This window comes from Odontesthes bonariensis, chromosome 12 (assembly GCF_027942865.1).
Source record: "Odontesthes bonariensis isolate fOdoBon6 chromosome 12, fOdoBon6.hap1, whole genome shotgun sequence".
In the NCBI taxonomy this organism is placed as follows: Eukaryota; Metazoa; Chordata; class Actinopteri; order Atheriniformes; family Atherinopsidae; genus Odontesthes; species Odontesthes bonariensis.
Window position 1 is genome coordinate 20,662,396 of NC_134517.1, and position 21,170 is coordinate 20,683,565.

At 39.6% G+C, this 21,170-nt stretch overlaps 1 protein-coding gene across 1 annotated transcript in view; it reads left to right on the forward strand.

Annotated features, from left to right (window-relative positions):
• hs6st3b (heparan sulfate 6-O-sulfotransferase 3b) overlaps positions 1-20,415 on the forward strand; it is a 75,915-nt gene extending 55,500 nt beyond the window's left edge. The window contains exon 2 of the mRNA XM_075479587.1: positions 17,353-20,415. Within this exon, the coding sequence (XP_075335702.1) occupies positions 17,353-18,121 (769 nt within the window). The 3' untranslated portion in view covers positions 18,122-20,415. The remainder of the gene's footprint in view (positions 1-17,352) is intronic.
• The last annotated feature ends 755 nt before the right edge of the window (positions 20,416-21,170 follow it).

Here is a 21,170-nt window from a genome sequence, read left to right on the forward strand (position 1 = left end):
ATGTTTGTGTGCGAGTAATGGGGTCATCTCTGCGAGACCTGAGCTTGTTTAGCTGAGGGCATTGCCACTGGCATACACATATTTCCTCTGAGCCTGCAGACAGCTAAGAGCTGATGTGATCTCTGATCAGGTATACAGCTCCGATCATGTCATAGCTAGAAAGGACAAGACGGTGAATGAAGAGAGTGAGAGAGAGAATCAGAGAGTGAAAATAGAACAGAAACTGGTCTCACAATAATACACTCCCAGTAAGGCTAGGCATGGTTTGGTCTTTTGGAACATTCACAGAAAGTTACTGGGGCTTCACGCAAAGCCCAGAATGATGTTAAATGCGCTGCAGTAGCATTTTGGGAGAGAAAACAAGTCTTATTTCATCTTCTGAAACAGCTGCAACAAAAGGATCCAGTTGGTTCAGTGACATGCATATGACTGTGTTGATATGCTGGTGGGTGACCTGTCACTAATTGAATGAATGGATGATAATGAATGAATAGGATCCTGGATCCTGTCACTATCACTGTAATAACATTATTACGGCATTACTACACACTCATCATTACCTCTTTGTGTTGCCAACAAGGAAGAAGGTAATCGATATCCCCTCCTTTTTTTGCGAGTAATCGTGCAGGCCTTGGAAACTTTGTTTTGGGAGAGGTGGAGCGGTCCGCTAAGGTCAGAGCAAGTCATTTCAGAAAATTAGATCAAACTGGTTTCTTCACCCCAGATGTTGTCAGAGCTCATGCCTTCTTGTTTTGGTTTTGTCGAAAATCCATCAAAACCTCCTGTGAAGTGTCCTTACAATGTTTTTACACTGAAAACAAACCAAACCATTGTTCAATTTGATCCAACCCAAGACCATCTCTTTTTTTTTAGCCATCCTGGTCCAGGGGACAATTTACACCTATGGTTTTAGCTTTAACCCAACAAAACAAGTCTGCAAAATTGGAGAAAGCAAGGTTTTTGTGAAAGCACTCAAGGACTTTTCAGTATGATTTGAACTCAAATTACTCATGTGAAACCTCCTCTGGATCCAGTCAGGATAAAATAACAGAGCCTTGATCTGACAGAGAAAATATTTATCAAACTGTACCAAAGTTTACTTCTACCATAGTTTACTTGTAAACATGCCCATAACTAAGAGGGAAATTTAACCAGATCCAATTTGTGCCATATGACAAAAATATGGTGTTGTGAGAACACCTTACAACATAGAGGTCCAATAAAGAACCTCAGAAAACCACTTGGCATTACATCAAAGCTATATAATCAAAGTATAAACAAAGACCAAAACAAAGGCAGAACTATGAGTGAACGTAGAGCCCTTCAAGCAGCTCATAGGGTTCTCTGTTCTCTTATCCCTCTTTTTTTGGAGATGTTTAAGACAAAAAAAAAATGGGATTTATTGAGTGAAGGCCACGCATGACCGTTTTTGACCAACTCGACCAGGTGCTTGGCTGGTCCGAGAGCCCGTTCCAAGCTGCTGAAACTTTAGCACCCTAAAGGAACAGGTTTACTTGACTATATTCAGAGAACTACCACATGGCTATGCCATCAAGTAACTATAAACATCAATTCAAATAGCCTAATTTACTTAGAGTGAACCTCGCTCTTGAATATTCTAGATTTCTAAGGAGGATCACAATGCAGGGGAAAAGTTTTTACTTGCAGATGACACTTTTTTCACTGAAAGATGGTTCCTTAGCTTGCATATGTCAATGACCTCACAGATGAAGCTTCAGTTAGCCACCTCGGTCCAGTTTCAGACTTGGATACAAATAAGTTTTTTCATTTAGAGATGTTTTGACCAGTTTTGGCAAATCTAATGCCAAACTCTTGGAAGATTGTATCCTTTCAAAAGGTTCTTCTTGGTTTGTGGTAGCTTTTGACGGTGTCAGGCTTTTTTTCAGCAGGACAACACTTTCATGTACATGGCAGTGCACGTGCGGGGCTCAGACAGGGATTTGTGTTGAAGACTGCTTTGAAGACTGTGATGTTAAATTCCACAACTGTAGGGTGAGACAAAGAGCAAAAACTGCCAGATTCTCAACTGTTGCTTTAATATGTAAGTCAGACGTGTTTTTTTCGCCTATCTAATTGGCATTAAAAGGTGGTAATACACTGTTATCCAGTCTAAAATGTCATTTAAACACTAGTCCGAGTCCTTCTCTAACATCAAACAGGGGTGAAAATGCCTAAATATAATTATAGGAAAATATAGGAATTGTATTTTCTCCTCAAGCTTGTGTTGTGAGAAGTTTGCAGAAAACAAATTATAGGCTATGGAGAAGACATTAGAAAATCATTCAGTAACAGAATGATTTTCTAATGTCTTCTCCATCCACATATTGGGAAATAGGGAGGATAACATTCGATGAAGTATTCTTTTGCACTCAGAAACCATGTTTTCTAAAGCAATCATTGCTCCATGGTCACCATAATAAAGCTGACATTCTAGGCAGAAGCCCGCAACAAGCTTTCCGCTCCTTTATCTCAGCTCTTTAAAATAGAATATTTAAATTTGAAATTGCTGTCGCTGCGGAATCACAATATCAATATGTTACCTTCTTCTCTCATCGACGTCTATCATTCCAGTGATTTACTTAAATGAGGAGTTCCTGGGGAAAAAGCTATAACACGAAGAACTTGGTAAGTGAAGTCTGTTTATATGCAGCGCTCCAAGTGGAGGTGATCAGAGAGAGACGATCTCACAGCCTCATGACAGACAAACACAACGGATGCAAGGGGAGACTGACTTGTGAAATCAGCAGCATGAATAATGTGATAACCTTTAAGAAAAGGTTATGAATCAGGAGGTTTGCCTGTGAGACACGGAGGAGAAGCAGAGTGGAGCAAAGGGTAGGAGACAATCAAGGTGTTCGATTACAGGAATGCTTCGTTAATGTGGGACACTGAGGGGGCTCCTGGAAGCCATAATTTCAGAAAATGTTGCCTCTTGAGTGATGATGTTGAATACTGCCATTTATAAACAATAATTTAAAAAGTCATTAAAGTATAGTTTTAATTATAAGCTCTCTAAACATCTATACATGTTTTGATAGGCTGTCTTTTCATGAAATACCGGATATAAATTATATGGTAGGTGGACATGAATTTGTGAGATATTGATAAGAAAACTATTAAACGACCAGTTCACAACGAATATCTAGTAATTTTAACTAGCAATTGCACCTTTTCATTTGTTTTAATACAAAATCATTTTTGAATAATGTTAGTTATGAGCAATTATCAAAGATCCAGTTCCAGGAGCCATCCTTATCCTCATTAATAGTCTTAATAGGTATTAATTAAAGCCCTTTTTCCATCAGATTCTGTAGCAAATTAAAAGTTATATCGCATTACTTTGTTGCGATATAAGATGCGTTCGGTTGGTTTTCCATCAAACAGGACGATTCTAGCGAAATAAAATGACATCACCGAACGTGCTGATGCGCATTATTCTGACTCGACCAGATGATTTTCCATTACAAAAGTGGCGAATTGTAGCGAATTAGAATGCTCGGTAGTGGGAGTTTAATTGCTCGCGCTGTTATTGTCAGCCTCCTGTTATAACAGTTGCTATAACTTTCAAGGCTACGTACCTTTTCACCACCGGCTTTCGTTTTATTTATTAGGCTAGTTACTTATTTAGAGTTATGGACCGTAGGATAGGACTAAACATGCTGCTAGTGCTGCTATGTCAGCTTATAGCCGTCAGAAATTTAAGAAGGAGGATGAGAGCGAGGCGAGAATTAATTATGCTGCTTCAGGACCTCCCGAATTGTGTTTAAAAAAAGCAGAGTCTCTGCTCTCGACCAGTTGTTTCTTTTATCATCGGACATTGTTGTTACTAGTTGTTGCTGCTGTTTTGATACCGACAGGATAGGTGAAATGGGGCGGCTGAGCAGCTCAACAACAACATTCGAATCCTCGCGCTTTACCAATACCATCTGCGCATGCGTGGCTAGTCTGAATCGCATTAACCTTTTCCATCACTTCTGTAGTGATACAACTTAGCCCTGAACCACCTATTTCGAGCGAATTGATTTAATGCGACAAAACAGGCGTTCTAGCGATTTAACCGTTTTTCCATCACATGTATCGCACTAACTTCTTGATGCGCATCAAATTAAAGCGAATCATGTCGTTGATGGAAAAAGGGCTTAAGCTGTTTTTTACATTTTACCCTTCGCCACATCATGCTATTTTGTTCTTCGCGGGACCCATGGTTAAGTCATTCTCCATTCGCTCTTGGTTTGCTTGTACTGTAAGGCAAACCCATCCTGGCAATTTCATTCTCAGTTAACATGGAAGCTAAAGTAGCTAAAGTATTTTTTCGTATTTGCACAGATCATATTTTCAGATATCAGTGTTTGTTATGTCAACTCACAAAATTTGAACAGTTGTGTCAAGCTTTCTCTTGTCACCATTTTTCACAACATCCAACATCCAAGCTGGCCAAGAGATGTAATTTCTCTGTCATGCCTGAAACAGCTCCCCTTGGAGCCGTTGGAAGACATAGAAAATTAGCGAGAAAATGAGGTTTCTTCACATCACTGAATACAAAGCTGACCACTTTACAGGCTTTATATTAACTGAATGGGCATTCAAATAATAAATAGACCTTACGCATCCTTATTGCCTAGCTATCCGAGACTCACTCCACACAGCCGAAAACCTGGCAATTTGAGGTATTTGATTGTGGACCTTAGAAGCATTTTATCATTTCACTTTCCCTGTATTCTAGCCTGGGTGCCAGCCGAACTTAGCCCCGCCCATAAATGTTTTGGTCAGGAAGTTCGGTCTGGCTCTGCTCAGTTGGGAAATCATTATGCCCGACCAAGAATCGGTCGACCCAATCAGATTGCCAGGGCGGGCTTTATACGTTGATGGACAGATGATCAACAGGGACATTATCGACTACGTCAATAAATAGCGCTTGGTTTGACTTCGTTTGAAACAAACATGGCTGCCGCTGGAGAGCTAGGGTGTGTAGATTCTGCCATCGAGTCTGTTCTACAGGATCTCCACATTGCATTCATTTTGAAAGACGAACAGAGGAACGCGATAAAGGCTTTTATCGATAGAAAATATGTTTTTGCCGTCCTTCCTACAACAATCGTGTGTTGCTTAATTACGTCACATACTACGTTGTTCTGATTGGTTGTAGGTCTATCCAATTGAGCGAAGAGGCATTTTTTCTCCTGGTTCGGTTGAAACACGCCCCATACTCAAAACTCTATAGGTGAGTCTGATACCGCTCTTTTTTTTTTTTTTTTTTTTTTTGTTGCAGTGTAATTTTTTTTAATTAAATATAAAACAGACAAGTACAGAAACAAAGACAGATACAATAACTATACGCCAGGGGTTAGATAATGCAGACACAAACAAAGCAGACACACATCTATAAAACAATATTAAATTTTGTACATAAATTCACAGTTTTCATTGCTTTTTTGTTGTTTGAGGCATAAATGTTTTTGAGATGAATGTTCACGTTCCTACGAAAATAAACAAAAGAAGGCCTCATTTTAAGTACTTTACACTTATGTATATGGAATTTTGCCAGAAGAACAATTAAATTACAAAGAAAATATTCCTCATCCAGCTCCTTACTAAAATTGGTCAAACCAAATAAAACATCTTGCAAACGTAACTCAAAAGTTTCACAAATATGGTCAATTATAAAACGACAAATCTTTCGCCACAAGTCTCTTGAAAACTCACAAAACCAAAAAAGATGAATAAGTGATTCTGGATGTGTATTACAAAGAGTACAATTAGTATCAATATCTTTACTGAATTTAGCTAAAAAGGATTTAACTGGGTAAAAACGGTGAATGATTTTAAAGGACACTTCTTTTACTTTATTGACCAGTAAGAATCTGTTGGGTAGTGTCCAAGCCTTGGTCCAGCATATATCGTTGGCATATCCACTCCAAGCTGAGATTGCACAAGGTACAGAAATAATGTCCTTTAGAAATAGATTGCGCACAGTCCGGTTATTATTACGGGTAGTGGACATCAAGCATATTCTACCAACATGTGTCAGAAGAGGATCAAGCTGAGGAGTATCATAAGAACAACCTTTCAGGAGCATGATCACTCCCAGTGGAATTGCATCAAAAACAATGGCAAATTGCTTAGGAGTAACAGGAATTTTTACACGCTGAAGAAATTCTTGGTAACTGAAAAGGTTACCCTGTTCATTAAGAAGTTGAATTACTGAAACAATACCATTCCTAAACCAGTTATCAAAAAATATAGATTTCGTTTTGTAACATATATCCCTATTATTCCAGATAAAGTAAGTATTTGGAGAAAAATTGTGCTTGTAAAGAAGAGACCAAGACAAAAGAGCTTGCTTATGAAAGTTTGAAAGAGAAACAGGAAGCCTGTCAATATTATAATTACAAAGCAGAATAAACTTTAAACCACCCAACTGAGAAAACACATGACTAGAGATAAAATTCCATATTGAAGCAGGTTCTTTTAAATGGTTTTTAATCCAGTTAACTTTAAAAGTGTTATTTAGCGTACTGAAGTCAATAAATTTGAGCCCACCCTTGTTGTAGTCATTCATCATAACAGATTTTTTAACATAATGTGTTCTGTTTTTCCAAATAAAATTCAATAGTAACTGGTCAATGCTTTTACACATTTTTGTATCCACACCCAATGCTATTGCAGCATATGTCAATCTGGATATGCCTTCAGCTTTTGAAAGTAGAGTCCTACCCTTCACTGACAAATCTCTTTGGAGCCACATATTAAACTTTTTTTTTTGTTTTATCAATTACAGGGTTAAAGTTGACGCAACACCTGAGATTCTGATCCTTAGTTATAACTATACCCAAGTAGGTAACTTGCTCTTTTACTGGTATATTGGAAATAGAAGCAATATTACAACCTTTGACTGCCATCAGTTCACATTTGTTCACATTCAAATGTAGACCTGATGCTAAAGAAAAAACCTGAAAAATGTCTAATGCAATAGAGACCTGTGATGAGTCATTTAAAAACAGTGTAGTGTCATCAGCCAGTTGACTTATAATGATCTCTCTATCAAGCATAGACATTCCCTTTAGACCACTGTTCTTTATATGATTAGCCAATAATTGGGTACATAGCAAAAATAAGTAAGGGGAAATCGGGCACCCCTGCCGAATGCCACATTTTTGTTCAAACCTGGGGGATGAGGCTTTCTTTAATTTAATTGAACTATTACCATTACAATATAAGGTTCTTATTGCTTTACAAAAAAAGTCACCAAAACCAAATTTCTGAAGTGTTTTAAAAATAAATTCGTGTTCAACTGAGTCAAAGGCCTTGTAAAAATCCAAAAATAGTATAAAACTGTCATTTTGAATATAATCTGGATAATCGAGTATATCAAGTACTAATCGAATATTATTAGAGATGTGCCTACTTTCCATAAAACCTGATTGAGTTTCGTCTATAATGTCAAGCAATGTGAATTTTATCCTTTTGGCTAACATAATGGCTAGGATTTTGTAATCAGTGTTCAGTAGGCTAATAGGGCGCCAATTTTCTATCATTAAATGGTCTTTTTTTGGTTTTGGTAATAGAGTAATTAAGCCTTGTGTTAAGGTTGGTGGGAGAGTGCCCTCAGAGATACTTTCTTTAAACACTTGTAATAGAAAGGGGGCTAATTCTTTACAAAAGGCTTTATAAAACTCAGAGGTGACACCGTCTACACCAGGTGATTTGTTAATTCTTAGGCTTTTTATTGAATCAATAATTTCCTTAATAGTAATAGGACAATCACAAAGTTCTTTGTCAGTCTTGCTTATTGGGTTAACATCTAATGAATTCAGGAATGAGTTGGCACTTTCTTCACAATATTGAGAACTGTATAAATTTTTATAGAAGTTAGAGCAAAAGTTTGCTATCTGTTTCGCATCATCGCAGACTGTATCCCTTATTCTACGTTGATGTATAGTGTTGTAAACAGACTGAGATTTTTCTAACCTGAAAAAATATGCGGAATTTTGCTCCCCTTCCTCCAACCAGCGCCTTCTAGATCTTACAAAAGCCCCTTCAGCTTTAGTTTTATATAGATTATCAATTTTACCTTGGTATTCAAACAAAGTCTCTTTGTCTTCAGGAGTAAGTTTATCAGGGCATATAGAGGATAAGGTGGTAATTTTTCCTATTATATTTTCTTCTTCAATTATTTTTGCTTTAGCTAGAGAACTACAGTAACTTCTGAAAAACTGCCCAACCTCAAATTTAAACAGTTCCCATTTCATTCCATACCTTCCTTCTACTACAGCCTCATTCCAAAAGATCTGGATAAGTTCCTTAACCCTTGCCTTAACACATATGTGACTCAGAACAGAGCTATTCATTTTCCAATATGAGCTTCTTGGGCTGTTTGAACTTGGGAGAAGAGAAATGTGAATCTTAATGCCCTTATGATCAGTGAGAGGGGACGGGAGAATCTCTGTTTTTGTGCTGCTTTTGAGATTACTAGATATTAACCAAAAATCAATTCGTGATTGTCTAGATTTGGATGCATTACTCCATGTAAACAATATGTCAGTAGGAAAATGTTCTCGCCATATATCTATTAAATCAAACCTTTGCATTAGAGATCTTAATGCTGCACTGGAATTGGTCTGGGAACCTGGTGGCCATCTGTCAACTGTGTTGTCCATAGTAATATTAAAGTCACCGCCTAAAAGTAGATGAGCATTAGGAAATTTAGACAGCCAGTGAAGTATCCTACTTTCTACCTCAGTAAGAAGATTGTTGTTACCATTTACTGTGTTATAACCATATATGTTAATTATTATGAGAAAAACGTTATGAATGTTAATGACTGTGCATACATAGTGACCATTTTTATCTGTATCTGTATGCAGTAAACTTTGCATGAATTTATTTTTAAGGGTGCAGACACCTGCAGAACGTGTGGATGCATGTGAAAAGTATGCTTCATTGCCCCACTGTGATTTCCAAAAAGGCACGTCATCACCTACAGAATGTGTTTCCTGAAAAAAACAAAAATCCGTGTTGCATTGTTTTGCAAATAAAAATAACGCTTTGCTCTTCAAATTGTTGAGAGAGACTATAGAAAGAGAAATAGTAAATGCAGAACAAAAAAATAAACTGGTAAGTACAGCTTCAAAGTTGGAACTAGTAACTTGGTGAGATGCCCTGAGAACAGCATCGTATCAACCCTTCTTTTTTTTTTTTTTTAAAGTAAGAACCATAAAGGCGCCAACATATAGGCCCGCAAAACTTTGTGTAAACAGTTAACGTTCAGTCAGTGAACAATCACCTGTTGGAGACAGCATTGTTCACTGACTGAACGTAATTTCCTTTTTTTCAATGAAGGCACGGCCGCCTACAAAGTAGGCTTTTTTCCCCTTCTTCCTGGCTTTTTCCACGAACGGCCACAACGCTTTCCTCGACTCCCTGTCAGCTTTGCAGAGATCCTCCGCGAAGCGCAGGTTGTTTTCTTGAAGGAAGGCACACCCCTTTGCTGCTACCCACACAGCATCTCTCGCCACTCGTGAGCAGAATTGCAGGATGATGCTTCTGCGGCCATTCTCCTTCTTCTCTCCAAGGCGATGCACGGAATCAATGGTATGAGGGAGACGTTCGCCTTCCTCTGGTGCCACCTTCTGGCAGATACGGATGACTTCTTGACGCACATTTTTGTCTTCCAGTTGTTCGGTTACCCCGTGTAGCTTCAGATTCCACCGTCTTGAGTACCTTTCCAGCTCTGTGATACGTGACTCCAGCTTGCCAACACGTTCCTTTTCCCGCTCAAAAGCAGCATCTAGTTGGTCTACTTTGTTCTTCACTTCACCCATTTTCTGGCAAATCGCTTCCACGTCTCCCCTCAGGCTAGTTATGTGAGCAGTCTTATCTTCCACTATTCTCTTCAATTCGTCCGATCTCGAGTTTATCAACTGTGACAAAGTGCCAATTATATCTTCAGCAGCCATTTCATTTTTTCCCCTTTTAACTGGAGGTTTCTCCGGCGTTAAGGGCTCAGAGGGAAAGTCCTCACTCATCAGTTCAATTGCGCCTTTGCCGTTAGCATAGTTGTGAAAGTCTTCAACATCAAGGAGAATGTTAGCTCCAGTGTCCATTTTGCGCGGAGGCTTTCTCTTGACACCGGAATTCGCCATAACAAACGTAAACTTCCCTTAATAACGTCAAAAAGTTTGTTTCAATTGAAGATGGTCTCTGTGTTAGTCAGATAGGCCGGAATTCAGTCAATAAGACAGGTTCTTACATATTAAATTAAAATTGTCCGATAGCTGTTCTCGTGGCTGCGACCGATTACAGCGCCATCTTGGAGCTCGAGTCTGATACCGCTCACTCTGACTAGAATTGTGAGTATGACGTAGTCAGGCTACCTGTATTCACCATTTCACTGTGTTGTTCTTAAAGGGTGAGAGCCTCAAAATGCGGCTGTCGGAGAGAGGCAACATAGAGCATATAGTAGTGACATGTCTAGAAATTTCAAAATTAATTAAAAAAAAAAATAAAAAATACAAATGACAACAGAAGAATATAATTCAAATCAACTCATTAGGACCTTCTTTTCTTTTTACTCGTCATATTTACAGGATACAGGTCTTAAAGTGTAACATACAACAGTACGGAACCACTGAATGTTACACGATGGGATCACAAATTCAGTCCAAAACAAGCATTTTGGACCAATCTCAGGAATCCAGGGCAATTTTGGTCTTATTTCTCTTTGTAGGACGCTTTTGTCTGCAGAGGTGGTTTTATCGGTGAAGGGAAATCTGAGTTCGGTACCTCCAAACTGCTTGGCAGACACTCAAACAAACTAACTTGCGAACACAGCTGGACCAACACAAAACACAGCAGCTTGGATTACAGCACTCAGAGAAGGACAGTGACTTCTTTCTCTTGTAATGGATGTCATTATGGCACCATGTCTTTATGTAGCAAATAGTTGTTTGCTGTTGCATTAAGCTCCAAAATATCTAGGAAATATATTCAACCTTTACATGTAAATATCATTGATGTAATACTGACATTTACCACTTCTTTGTTCCATTTGTAAATACATATATCGGAAACCTAATGTAATTATGGGATTGAAAACAGTAAGCAAGATAAGAATGGTTGTTGAAGTGATGTTGTGTTGTGAGTGCAGGGAGACCTCATAATGCTTTTTGTCAGACAAACTTTAACATTGAGAGTTTTATTCCAGCAAGATTAAAGCAGAAAACAACCAGCAGTGAACATTCTTTGATAGATGTGCCTAGATATGCTCCTATACACCACAGTACAGTGCAGAGTATGACTGACGGTATAATGTATTTGTTTCGATTGGGACCACGTGTCTGTCAGGTGGGTTTGATCTTGAGCGATTGCCTTGACTGTGACTGTTTCATGTGGGGATAAATTTGCAGCAAATGACAGCAAAAATATGTTTGTGGGTTATTTTTTTAATGTTGTTTTGTTTTTTTCCTTAACCCATTGAGGCCGGGAAAGCATTGCCGCATTTCTACCTTTAAAGCCGTGGGCGCTGTTGCGTTATTCTACCTTTAAGGCCGGGAAAGCGTACACGTCTTTTTTCATGTATAAGGTTGTTTTGCACTAATTATTGACTTCTGCGGCAATTAAATCCATTATAATAGACACTTGAGAGTGTCGTCATGTTCCTCGTGTCATTGTTTTGAAGTTAAGTTACATCGAGAAAAAAAAAAGAAAAGTTAAGTTTCATCGAACCAAGCATGGAGGACTTTCAGTGGGAAGATATTTCAGACGGGAGCGATTGTGAGGAGGTTCTTGGCTTTGATGATGCTGAAGAACGTGCTGACCCAATTGATGAAGATTTATGGCTAGCACATACTGTATGTTTTAGGATGATTTTGAAGGGTTTGAATGTGAGTGGAAGACTGACAATTACCACCGTAATCGACGGAGAGATTTCAACCGCACACCAGGGGTGAAAGTCGGTTAACTTGCAGATGCCACATTGTTGCAGGCATTTGAAAATAGCGCTGTTCCTGCACTTGATTTTTTATTTTATTTTATTATTGGGTTTTTTTATTGAAAATAGTGCTGTTCCTGCACTTTACTTTTTACATTTTCTATTTTCGTGAAGGTGTATGTAAATAAACTCAATTTCCAAAGAAAGCCACAGGTGTAAGCTCTCAAATATTTTTTGAATTTGATTCTATCTGCTACAGAGGCTGAGAAATCAATCATTTAGTAGGCGTTGACACAATTGCTGAATTTCCAGAAAAACTTCAGGTTTTAGGGGGTATTTCTGAAATCGCCCATAGGTTTTACAGGCATTCTTTTCCAGGCGTCTTACGCCTAAATGGGTTAATGGTCCTGAACCATGCTGGAGTACTGGAGTGAAGTGGCAGAGGTTGCCCACACAACACCAGTAGCACAATGCACAGTGTGTACCACGCTGCATTCCAACAACATTAGACAGTTCCATTGCTGTTCTGGGATCTGGCCTGTCTTTACTAATTTATTTCTCACTGAGCTAACTTTTGCTCTGAATGACTTTTTGCTCAGCTCACACATTGTTTTGCCTTTCCTTGTGCACCCTAAAGCACCTACAACAATATCCAACACCAACCAAGACTGTCTTGATCTGTGAATTCAGTCCCTTCATTTCCAAACACTATGAGCTCAGGCTCAGAGTACAATGGTGCATTTAGCAGCCTGTAATCAAGGAGAAGCAGTGGGCTAAAATGGTGTCATTGGGGCTAATTACAGGTAATTAGAAGCCAGTTGTCTCTTAAACCAACATTGGCTGAGAATAAAATGTGGTGCATCATCTGTCCCTCAATGTTGCGTGGGTTAAGGAGGTTTTTCAGTGACAACATGCATATGGAGCTAACTTTTTTTTAGTAACGCCAACAGCATGCATCGATGGCTGCCACAGTCAGTCTTTTATAAGGGCTCTCTTGTCACTCATTCGCTGACACTGCTGGCCGGTCCCCACTCAACAACAAGTTCCTACAACATGAATTTGAATTGCTTTGGTGATGCCCGGACTTTTCCTGCAGCCAGGAAAGATTCACATTGCAGTCTCAAGTGGAATTTTGAGTGGATTGTTGTAAAGAAAATTGACATGTACATTAATTTCTCTATGAGATTTCATGTTAATAATTTCTTCTCTCTCTTACCTGCAAAACTAATGAAGTTTGTTCAATGCAAACTATCACATTTTAGCATGCCAACATGTGAAAATTAGATTTTAATCAGATAAAGGAAAATGCAAGTCATGTACTCTCTAAATATAAGGCACTGTCAAACATGCGGCCAGGTTATCTAGCTGACCTAAGCATTTAGCTCAGAACACCATAGAGCCAAGAGTTGGTGTTGACTCAGTTGACACATAGCCTGGAGATATAGTTCATGCATTCAAGCACAAAACTGGTTCACATATTCGCCTGCTGTAACCTTAGGATTTCTGAAACAGTACACCAGAGAACCAACATTCTACCATGCATCAAATGAACGAAGTTGGACCCATTTCCATTTTCATTTCCCATTTTAACTTCTAAAACTTTTGTCCCGTCAGCTATTTTGTACAGCAACAAAAATGCTGGTCTCTAACTTTGTATTCAAAACTTCCCACCAGTTTTGTCTGTGCTGACATTCCAGCTGACCCCATCATATCCCCATACTGGCTCCGTGTGTTGCATCTAGACATGCATGGCGTTCATTAACTGAGGGCATATATCCTCATCTGTCTTGTGTACCACATCTGCAGTTAAAAAGGAAGAAAGCCAACATGCTAAATTGTTTTGAAATAGTAGGAAATTACATAATAGGTGCACAGAGACAACAAAATGCCTTTTCTAAAAAAAAAAAAGATAATTTGTTTTTCCTCTAATGTCCTAATTTAACAGTTTTGTCATCATATCCAATTCATTTAGATGCACCCCAGCTGCTTGTAGCTCTTACTCCTCTGGAGCATTGCACTGGAGAATAGTATCTGTTGACAGCAAACAAATTAAGCTTATGCTTACGTTCAATGTCACTGACTAAATACGTGTTGGGGTCTTTTAACAAACATGCCATTTCCCTCCTAACAGAGTAGGACACTACTTATTTTGAAAAACGGCTTCATAACACTTCTCGAGGTCAAAATCTTTTTGGTACCATTCTTTCCCATCTTTAATTTCTGTCCTGTTTTTTTATTTTTTGGGAGTGGGGGGCATCAAAGGCCCATTGCAGAATGTGTAACGGTCTGTAACTGCACATCACATCAACCACTCCAAGACTACACTGTCTTGTCTTAATCTTTGTTTTTCTTAGTATCTTAAAGAACTTTTTCAGCAGATATTTTTTTCAGCAGTCTTAAACTGAATTTGAATATTTAAGATTCAGTTTAAGACTGGAAAGAAGTAATGCATTTATACACACCATGTTTTTTTTTACTTAATGCTTAAAGTAGACAAATAAGAGGAATAAGGAGTAAGAAGGAATTAAGAACAAATGAGCCCTAAGAGCAAGAAGCTTAGTTGTGAAAAAAGAGAGGAAGGGGTGGCTGCCAGATCCTTTTCTCAGCTGTTATTTCAAATCATTTGACATTTTAAAAAAAACAACAAAAAAAAACATATCAGTCAACAATACCGTGCTTGCAATTCTCAAACTCCTAAAAAGTCTATTTAAATTGCACCAAGCTTCAGTATATTCCACCATCTTCGCCCTCATCTCCAGTCTTGAACCTTCTTTATTTTCCATTTCTATCCATACTTTTAAATTCCTACTCCATCTCTGTTTAATGGCCCCTGTTTAGCCGTGCCCGAGTGAAGTAATGCTGCTGCTGCTTTAGGAATGAGTATTCTGGAGCAGAATGAGCTGCAATATGCCCCCTATCCATTATTGATCCATGATTAACTAGAGTTCAGCAGGGCTCTAGATTTCAACACACTGAAACGGGCTTGCTACATCTTGGCAAAGGCATGGGGTATGTCACAACACTGCCAAACCAGACAAGCTGAGCTTTTTTTTCTAACATCTATTGGAAAGCAGCCTTCAAGTGTAAACTTTTCACAGTGCCTTTGATAGGGAGTGTGAAATGACTGTAGGGGTGAATTGGCGATAACTGAGGCCAGAAATAAGAGAATCATGTCAGCGTATACCCCCTCCCCCCTTCGACAGCCATCTGTATCACTCAGGGAAAGCCTCCTCCAGACAGCTCTGCAGACTCGCTGATCCTGATTTATTTTGACACTGATGGTGCACACAACTGACCTTTGGGCTGTCGACTGCACTCAGACAACAGTTGTGTTTATGTCCCCAGTCTAATGAGGTTGTATCTGCAGCCAGCCAACTCCAGGAGCAAGTGCCAGGATACAGCTGCCCCTACCATGGCTGTAAGTTAACCACAGCTTCTTCAGCTTCTGATTCATACTGGAGAACACTCTCAGTGGTGGCATTCCTGTGGCACTCTTAGGACAAATCTTCATGACTTAAAGTCCAGATGGATATTTGGCAGGCTGTTGCTTCAGTCAAGAAATCCTAAGCATCTTTTAAACTATTCTATGCTGTGTAGCACAGACTCTTGTGATGATGGGGTTGCTCGTGGTGGATAAATATGAATAGAACAGCCTACAAAAAAACACTGGCCACAAAAGCCCACAACTCACATGCTTTGACTTGTCAATTGTTTGCTATGGAATTCTTTGCCTTAACAGGTAGTATTTCAGAATAATTTCTTATTGAATCCAACGCTCAAGGACAAATGGAAAACGCCGATATTTTTTTTTCCCGTTTTTTTTCTCCCTTGGAGACTATGTGGTTGTTTGCTGTGTTGAAAGCTCTGAAGCTTTGCTGAGAGCAGCTTTGGAGTCAGGGTGAAATCTCAGTGCTGCACTCCACTTTACCCGCTCACAGTGCTCTCCTGGGGCACTTGCGTCATTAAATATTCACACGATATGCACAAAGGACATCATCTGAGGAGAGGTTTACCTGGCCATCACCTGTCCACTTTTTGTTTTTCATCAGCATGCGCTTTCAGTGGAGATCAGCATTAACACGGAGGACAGTTCTTTGCGTGCCTGCAACACAACGCAAACTTTTTACGCAGTTTATACCCGAGTATTTATAGTTCACATTGATGTGTTATTGGTAATACTTTGACGAATCTAACGAAAGCCAAATCAGTGTGTCAATCCCTTCTTATTCTAACAATCCCCATTGTTAAAGAGGTACTTGGAAAACACCACAACATTTTGCAACGGACGAAACATGAAACACAACGATATTTCTGAGAAGAAAGCAGTATGGAAACACAATATCTCACAAAACACGACAGCCAAAATAGAAAACACATTACAGAAAGCAAAACATTTTTTACTGTACTGTGTGAAATGCGGTTTGTTTTGTTTCATTTTTCGAACACACAAGCGCTTAAAATAAAAGGAACTCCTTTACTTGGCTCTTGAAGTCCAACTGACTGATGGAGAGTTTCAGGCTTTAAGCTCTCGTGGGGTCACTCACACCTGAGATGTGTTAAGGCCACACGTGTGTCACTGACCCACCCGACAAGCCTGCGGTTCTTTGGGGTTGGCTGTCACCTGTGAGTTGTTTACCGAGCTTGCCGTCGTGTGGGTTGTTGCGGTCACATAAGTGCCTGGAATTCACCACCAGTCAGTCGGAGCTGATGAAGCCTGCCTCTTGAGACTCCAAATGTCTTACCTGGATGACTGGGAATCTACGAAGACATATTTTGTGATATGCTGTCAAGTTTTGCACGTTCGGGTCGCTGTAGTTTGTCAAATCTCATGATATGGAAGTTATGACGGTTTGCTTGCTTTCCATTTGTAATTGAGAGAACTTTGGCTGGTGGCATGGGGGACGGTATGGAGTTGTTCAGCATAAAACCAAAAAAGCCAAATGTATTTTTCGCCACTACATAACTGGATAACAATGGGTACTATTCCCCTTATAGTTCTACACACTGGAGACACACAAGCTGAAACCTCATTATTTTGTAACAATTCTTTGGATTTGGTTGGGTCAGTTTTTCCTTACTTGCTCCGTGTCTGTGAATTACAACTTGGTCTTGATGCCCAATTATTCTCTGTGTTGGCAGGTGGGAGAAATCTGTGGAATGGAAACAGTTCTAGCCCCCTTTTTGTAAATCCAGTGCTCTGGTGCAAGAGTTCATTTTCCAAGGGCAATATATAGAAACCAGCTATAATAGTCTCATTAGTGAGACTTTCAGTTTCCCAATTAGCATTCAACCTTGAAGTTTCATACAGAGACAAAACTCACCATCTGTCAGCACAATGCAGGGCAGCCCTCTGTGATGGCGATGCACTCACAGCTCTCTAACTGTGTTTGTTTTGGCTGCAGGAACTTCTACTACATCACCATGCTGCGTGACCCAGTCTCCCGCTACCTGAGCGAGTGGAAACATGTCCAAAGAGGAGCCACATGGAAGACTGCCCTCCATATGTGTGATGGGCGCTCGCCCACCCAGGACGAGCTGCCAACCTGCTACAGTGGGGATGACTGGTCCGGTGTCACCCTGACGGAGTTCATGAACTGCCCGTCAAACCTGGCCAATAACAGACAGGTCCGCATGCTGGCTGACTTGAGTCTGGTGGGCTGCTACAACCTGTCCTCAATGAACGAGAGTCAGCGCGATCACATCCTCTTGAGCAGCGCCATGAGCAACTTGAAGAACATGGCTTTCTACGGCCTGACCGAGTTCCAGCGCAAGACGCAGTACCTGTTTGAGCGGACGTTCAGCCTGCGCTTCATCTCCGCTTTCACGCAGATCAACAGCACGCGAGCGGCCAACGTGGACCTGAGTGAGGTTGTGCGCAAGCGGATCGAGGATCTGAACTTCTTGGACGTGCAGTTGTACGAGTACGCAAAGGACCTGTTCCTCCAGCGGTTCCAGTTCACCCGCCAAAGGGAGCACCAGGAGGTGCGCTTGAAGAGGCGGGAGGAGAGGCGCTGGTTGCGGGAGCAGAGGGAGCAGGGCAGGCCATGGCCACCCAGGCACAAAGGGTGGGGAAGCAGAGACGGGAGAGGGGAAGGTGGCTTTGAAAAGGAAACTGACAGTGAATTGACCACCACCACTGAGGACTACACAAGCCAAGTGGCCCGTTGGTGAGGTGTCATCAACACAGAAAGAAAGAGAGAGAGAGGAGTTGATGGAGGTTTCTCCTCACAGACGTTTTGCGTGACTTTCTCTTGCACATCTTAGGTCTCTCTGTGTGTCTCACCAGTAACTCGTCTCCTGCTATTCTGTCAGCTTCAGTGTGATCCCAGTGCTCCGCTAATTCTTTATGAAAAAAGTGTGACTCTCACATCATCTCTGTCTTGGGAGTGCGCTGTGGTGTCTTCAATCTTAAAATGCTCTTTATATATTATTTTCTTTTAAACTATTGCCTTGATTATTTTTGATTTGCCAAATAAGACAATAAGTCCAGTGGAAAGAAAAGAAAAGACGCTGCTATAGACTGTAGGCTACAGATTTTTATTTTTGGCATTCACAGCGCAGTGATGTCACTGATGCCACTGTCTGTGCAGCCCCTTCTCACTTCAGTGGCATCGTATCTTTGTCAAGACCCCTGCTGTCATAATCAAGGACGAGTGCAACCTTGAATGTCATGTTTTCGACACTCCATGTAAACATAGTTATATGGTATATTTTCAAATCAGTATGTAACACTCTGTAGTGACACGATGAAGCAGTGCATTTTGGACCTGAACACAATTTCTAACTAAACCTAACCAAGTAGTTTTAGTGCCTAAAGCCATCCAGGAAAATGTGTTGCCTGAATAAGCCAAACACTGAGTGAAACCAAAAGTAAACAGCAAGCAAATGAATACATAGAAGTGGAAAAATTTGCTTATCACTTGGAGTGTCATGTTTGTGGGTCCTGTGACTTTGCCCAACATCATTTCTTGCTGCTCCACAAAAAAAACAACAAAAAAAAAACCTTATTTGTTTATAAGTTAACAAGATAACTAAAAAAAACCCTCCAAGATAGCATTTGCTGTCATGGTCCAGTATTTCTACACCAAGGGACACCTCGTGTGTGGCCAGGGGTTCTCACAGAAAACAAGTATTTCAAACTCTGGGACTGAGAATGGATTTCGGTGTAACAGCTAACAGAAAAAAAAAAACATATTTCATCTGAAAGTTGTTGTATAAGAGCTGACTGTTGCATGTTTTACATACGCATTAATGCTTACCGCTGACACAGCTGATTTCAGGGGTGAAAGACAGGGATGCGCGATATTGGCACATCATTGGTATCAGCCAATAATGGCTTTAAAACATGATACTAGCATCGATTGCTCCACAGTAACATGCAGATATGGTCGATTTGTGGCTAATTTCAGTCTTGTCTCTCAGAGAGGTTTATCCGAGTTTGTTTAAGTGGGATGAAAATCTACAGTTTTGCTTAAGGTGTTGTATAAAGATCAATATGGCATGTTATAAATGTAAATTAAAGTGTTTTTCCTTTTTCTTTTCTTTTTTTTTTTTTTTTTTTTTTACCAGAGACTTTAAATTTGGACCATCAAAATAAGAACAGACAGGTCAGATATCAGCAAATATGGTATTTTCTGCCTCCCAGATAAACAGTACTGATTGAATTATTCATTGATTGTCAGAGTATAGCTTTAAGCAGTTTAAATTTTCAGATTCTAAATTTAAAATTTTAAAAACTAACATTTGGAAAAACTGAGATGAAATATTATGTTTCTTTCCCACCTCAACAAATACATACTTTTGGATTTTGAAACATTAATTCGATACTCCATTTTTCACACAGAAGTTCAGAAAATTTGATCTTGACTCACAGTAGACAGCACACTGTCCATCCATTACGCTGGTCATCCAATCACCTGTGATACCTGTTGCTGATGCAGTTGTAATGTTGGCCTCAAAAGCTAATCATTTCTATAGTTTTAAATGTAGATTTTTCTAGACAACTTTAATAGTTAGCAGATCAATAAGTAATATGACACAGTTATTAAATTTTCGAACTAATGATGATCCAGTTTAGCTGAGCCCAGTTTCCGACAACCTGTTCACACAGGATCATTTCAAAAGTGTAATTCTCAGTCTTTTACAGGATTTGGAATATATTCTCAGACAAGGCAAAAAGTTATTCCTCCACTGCTCTGTCTCTGAGTTGAGCTGAATTGACTTTTGTCCTGCATTAAATCGTTAATGCCCCCCCCCCCATTATTACCAGTCTTTCTGCTAAACAAGAGAAAAGATAGTAGACTGGTTTTAAATCAACCAAATTTTATTTAGCTCAGACGTGAACAATTTGAAGTTACTGAATTTGTTTTTCCATTTTCCCAGCTGTTCATTTTGGAATGATTCATTTAAATGATAAGAATATAGACCAATAATAAACCCAATGTTTTACTTTCAAGTTCTAGTAAATTAAGAACATGTTGTTTGCATGCAGTACCCATCTTCTGAACTAAACTATAAAAGTACTGCCTCTTATGCAGATATTTTGTTTACAGTGCTATATATATATTTATATATATATATATATTTATATATATATATATATATATATATATATATATATATATATATATATATATTCTGAAGTGCAATACCCTGCAGACTTGAACACGTCTCCCTAAGAGTTGTCCTGCTTAACAGAGTAACTTCAGTCTTTCCCTGTACTTGTGGTGGAACAGTGTATCTGTGGTGAGGAAAAACTATTGTCAGTTATTCCTGTTTGAAAGAGTCGGTAAATAGTTGGAAAATAGCACAGGTGATAAAATGTGTCTGTGTGGCTAGTATGTGGCTTGACTGTGAATGAGATAATCAGCATTCAGTTCTCATGCCCCACCCTGTCAAGCTGGCTGCTTTTACATATTTGTAGACCTGACGGCAACTGCGCTGTGGGCAGTGAGAGCGCTCAAACACCAGCAGAGTGCCAGGATTCAAAGACAAGCCTCAGAGCTGATAGTGGTGGGGAAAAAAATAAATACCATTTTTCTTTGCCTCTGCCTGATAGTTTCCTGTCCCCCAAAGCTTGTTTTTTATCAAGTTAAACAGGCTCTAGTGGCTGTGATGCTTTTATGTTTCTTATCACATGTTCCCGCACAACACAAGCATACCATATTAAATGTTCACAAAATGTTAACGCTTCAGTCGTGCGGATGCTATTGTCGCAGCA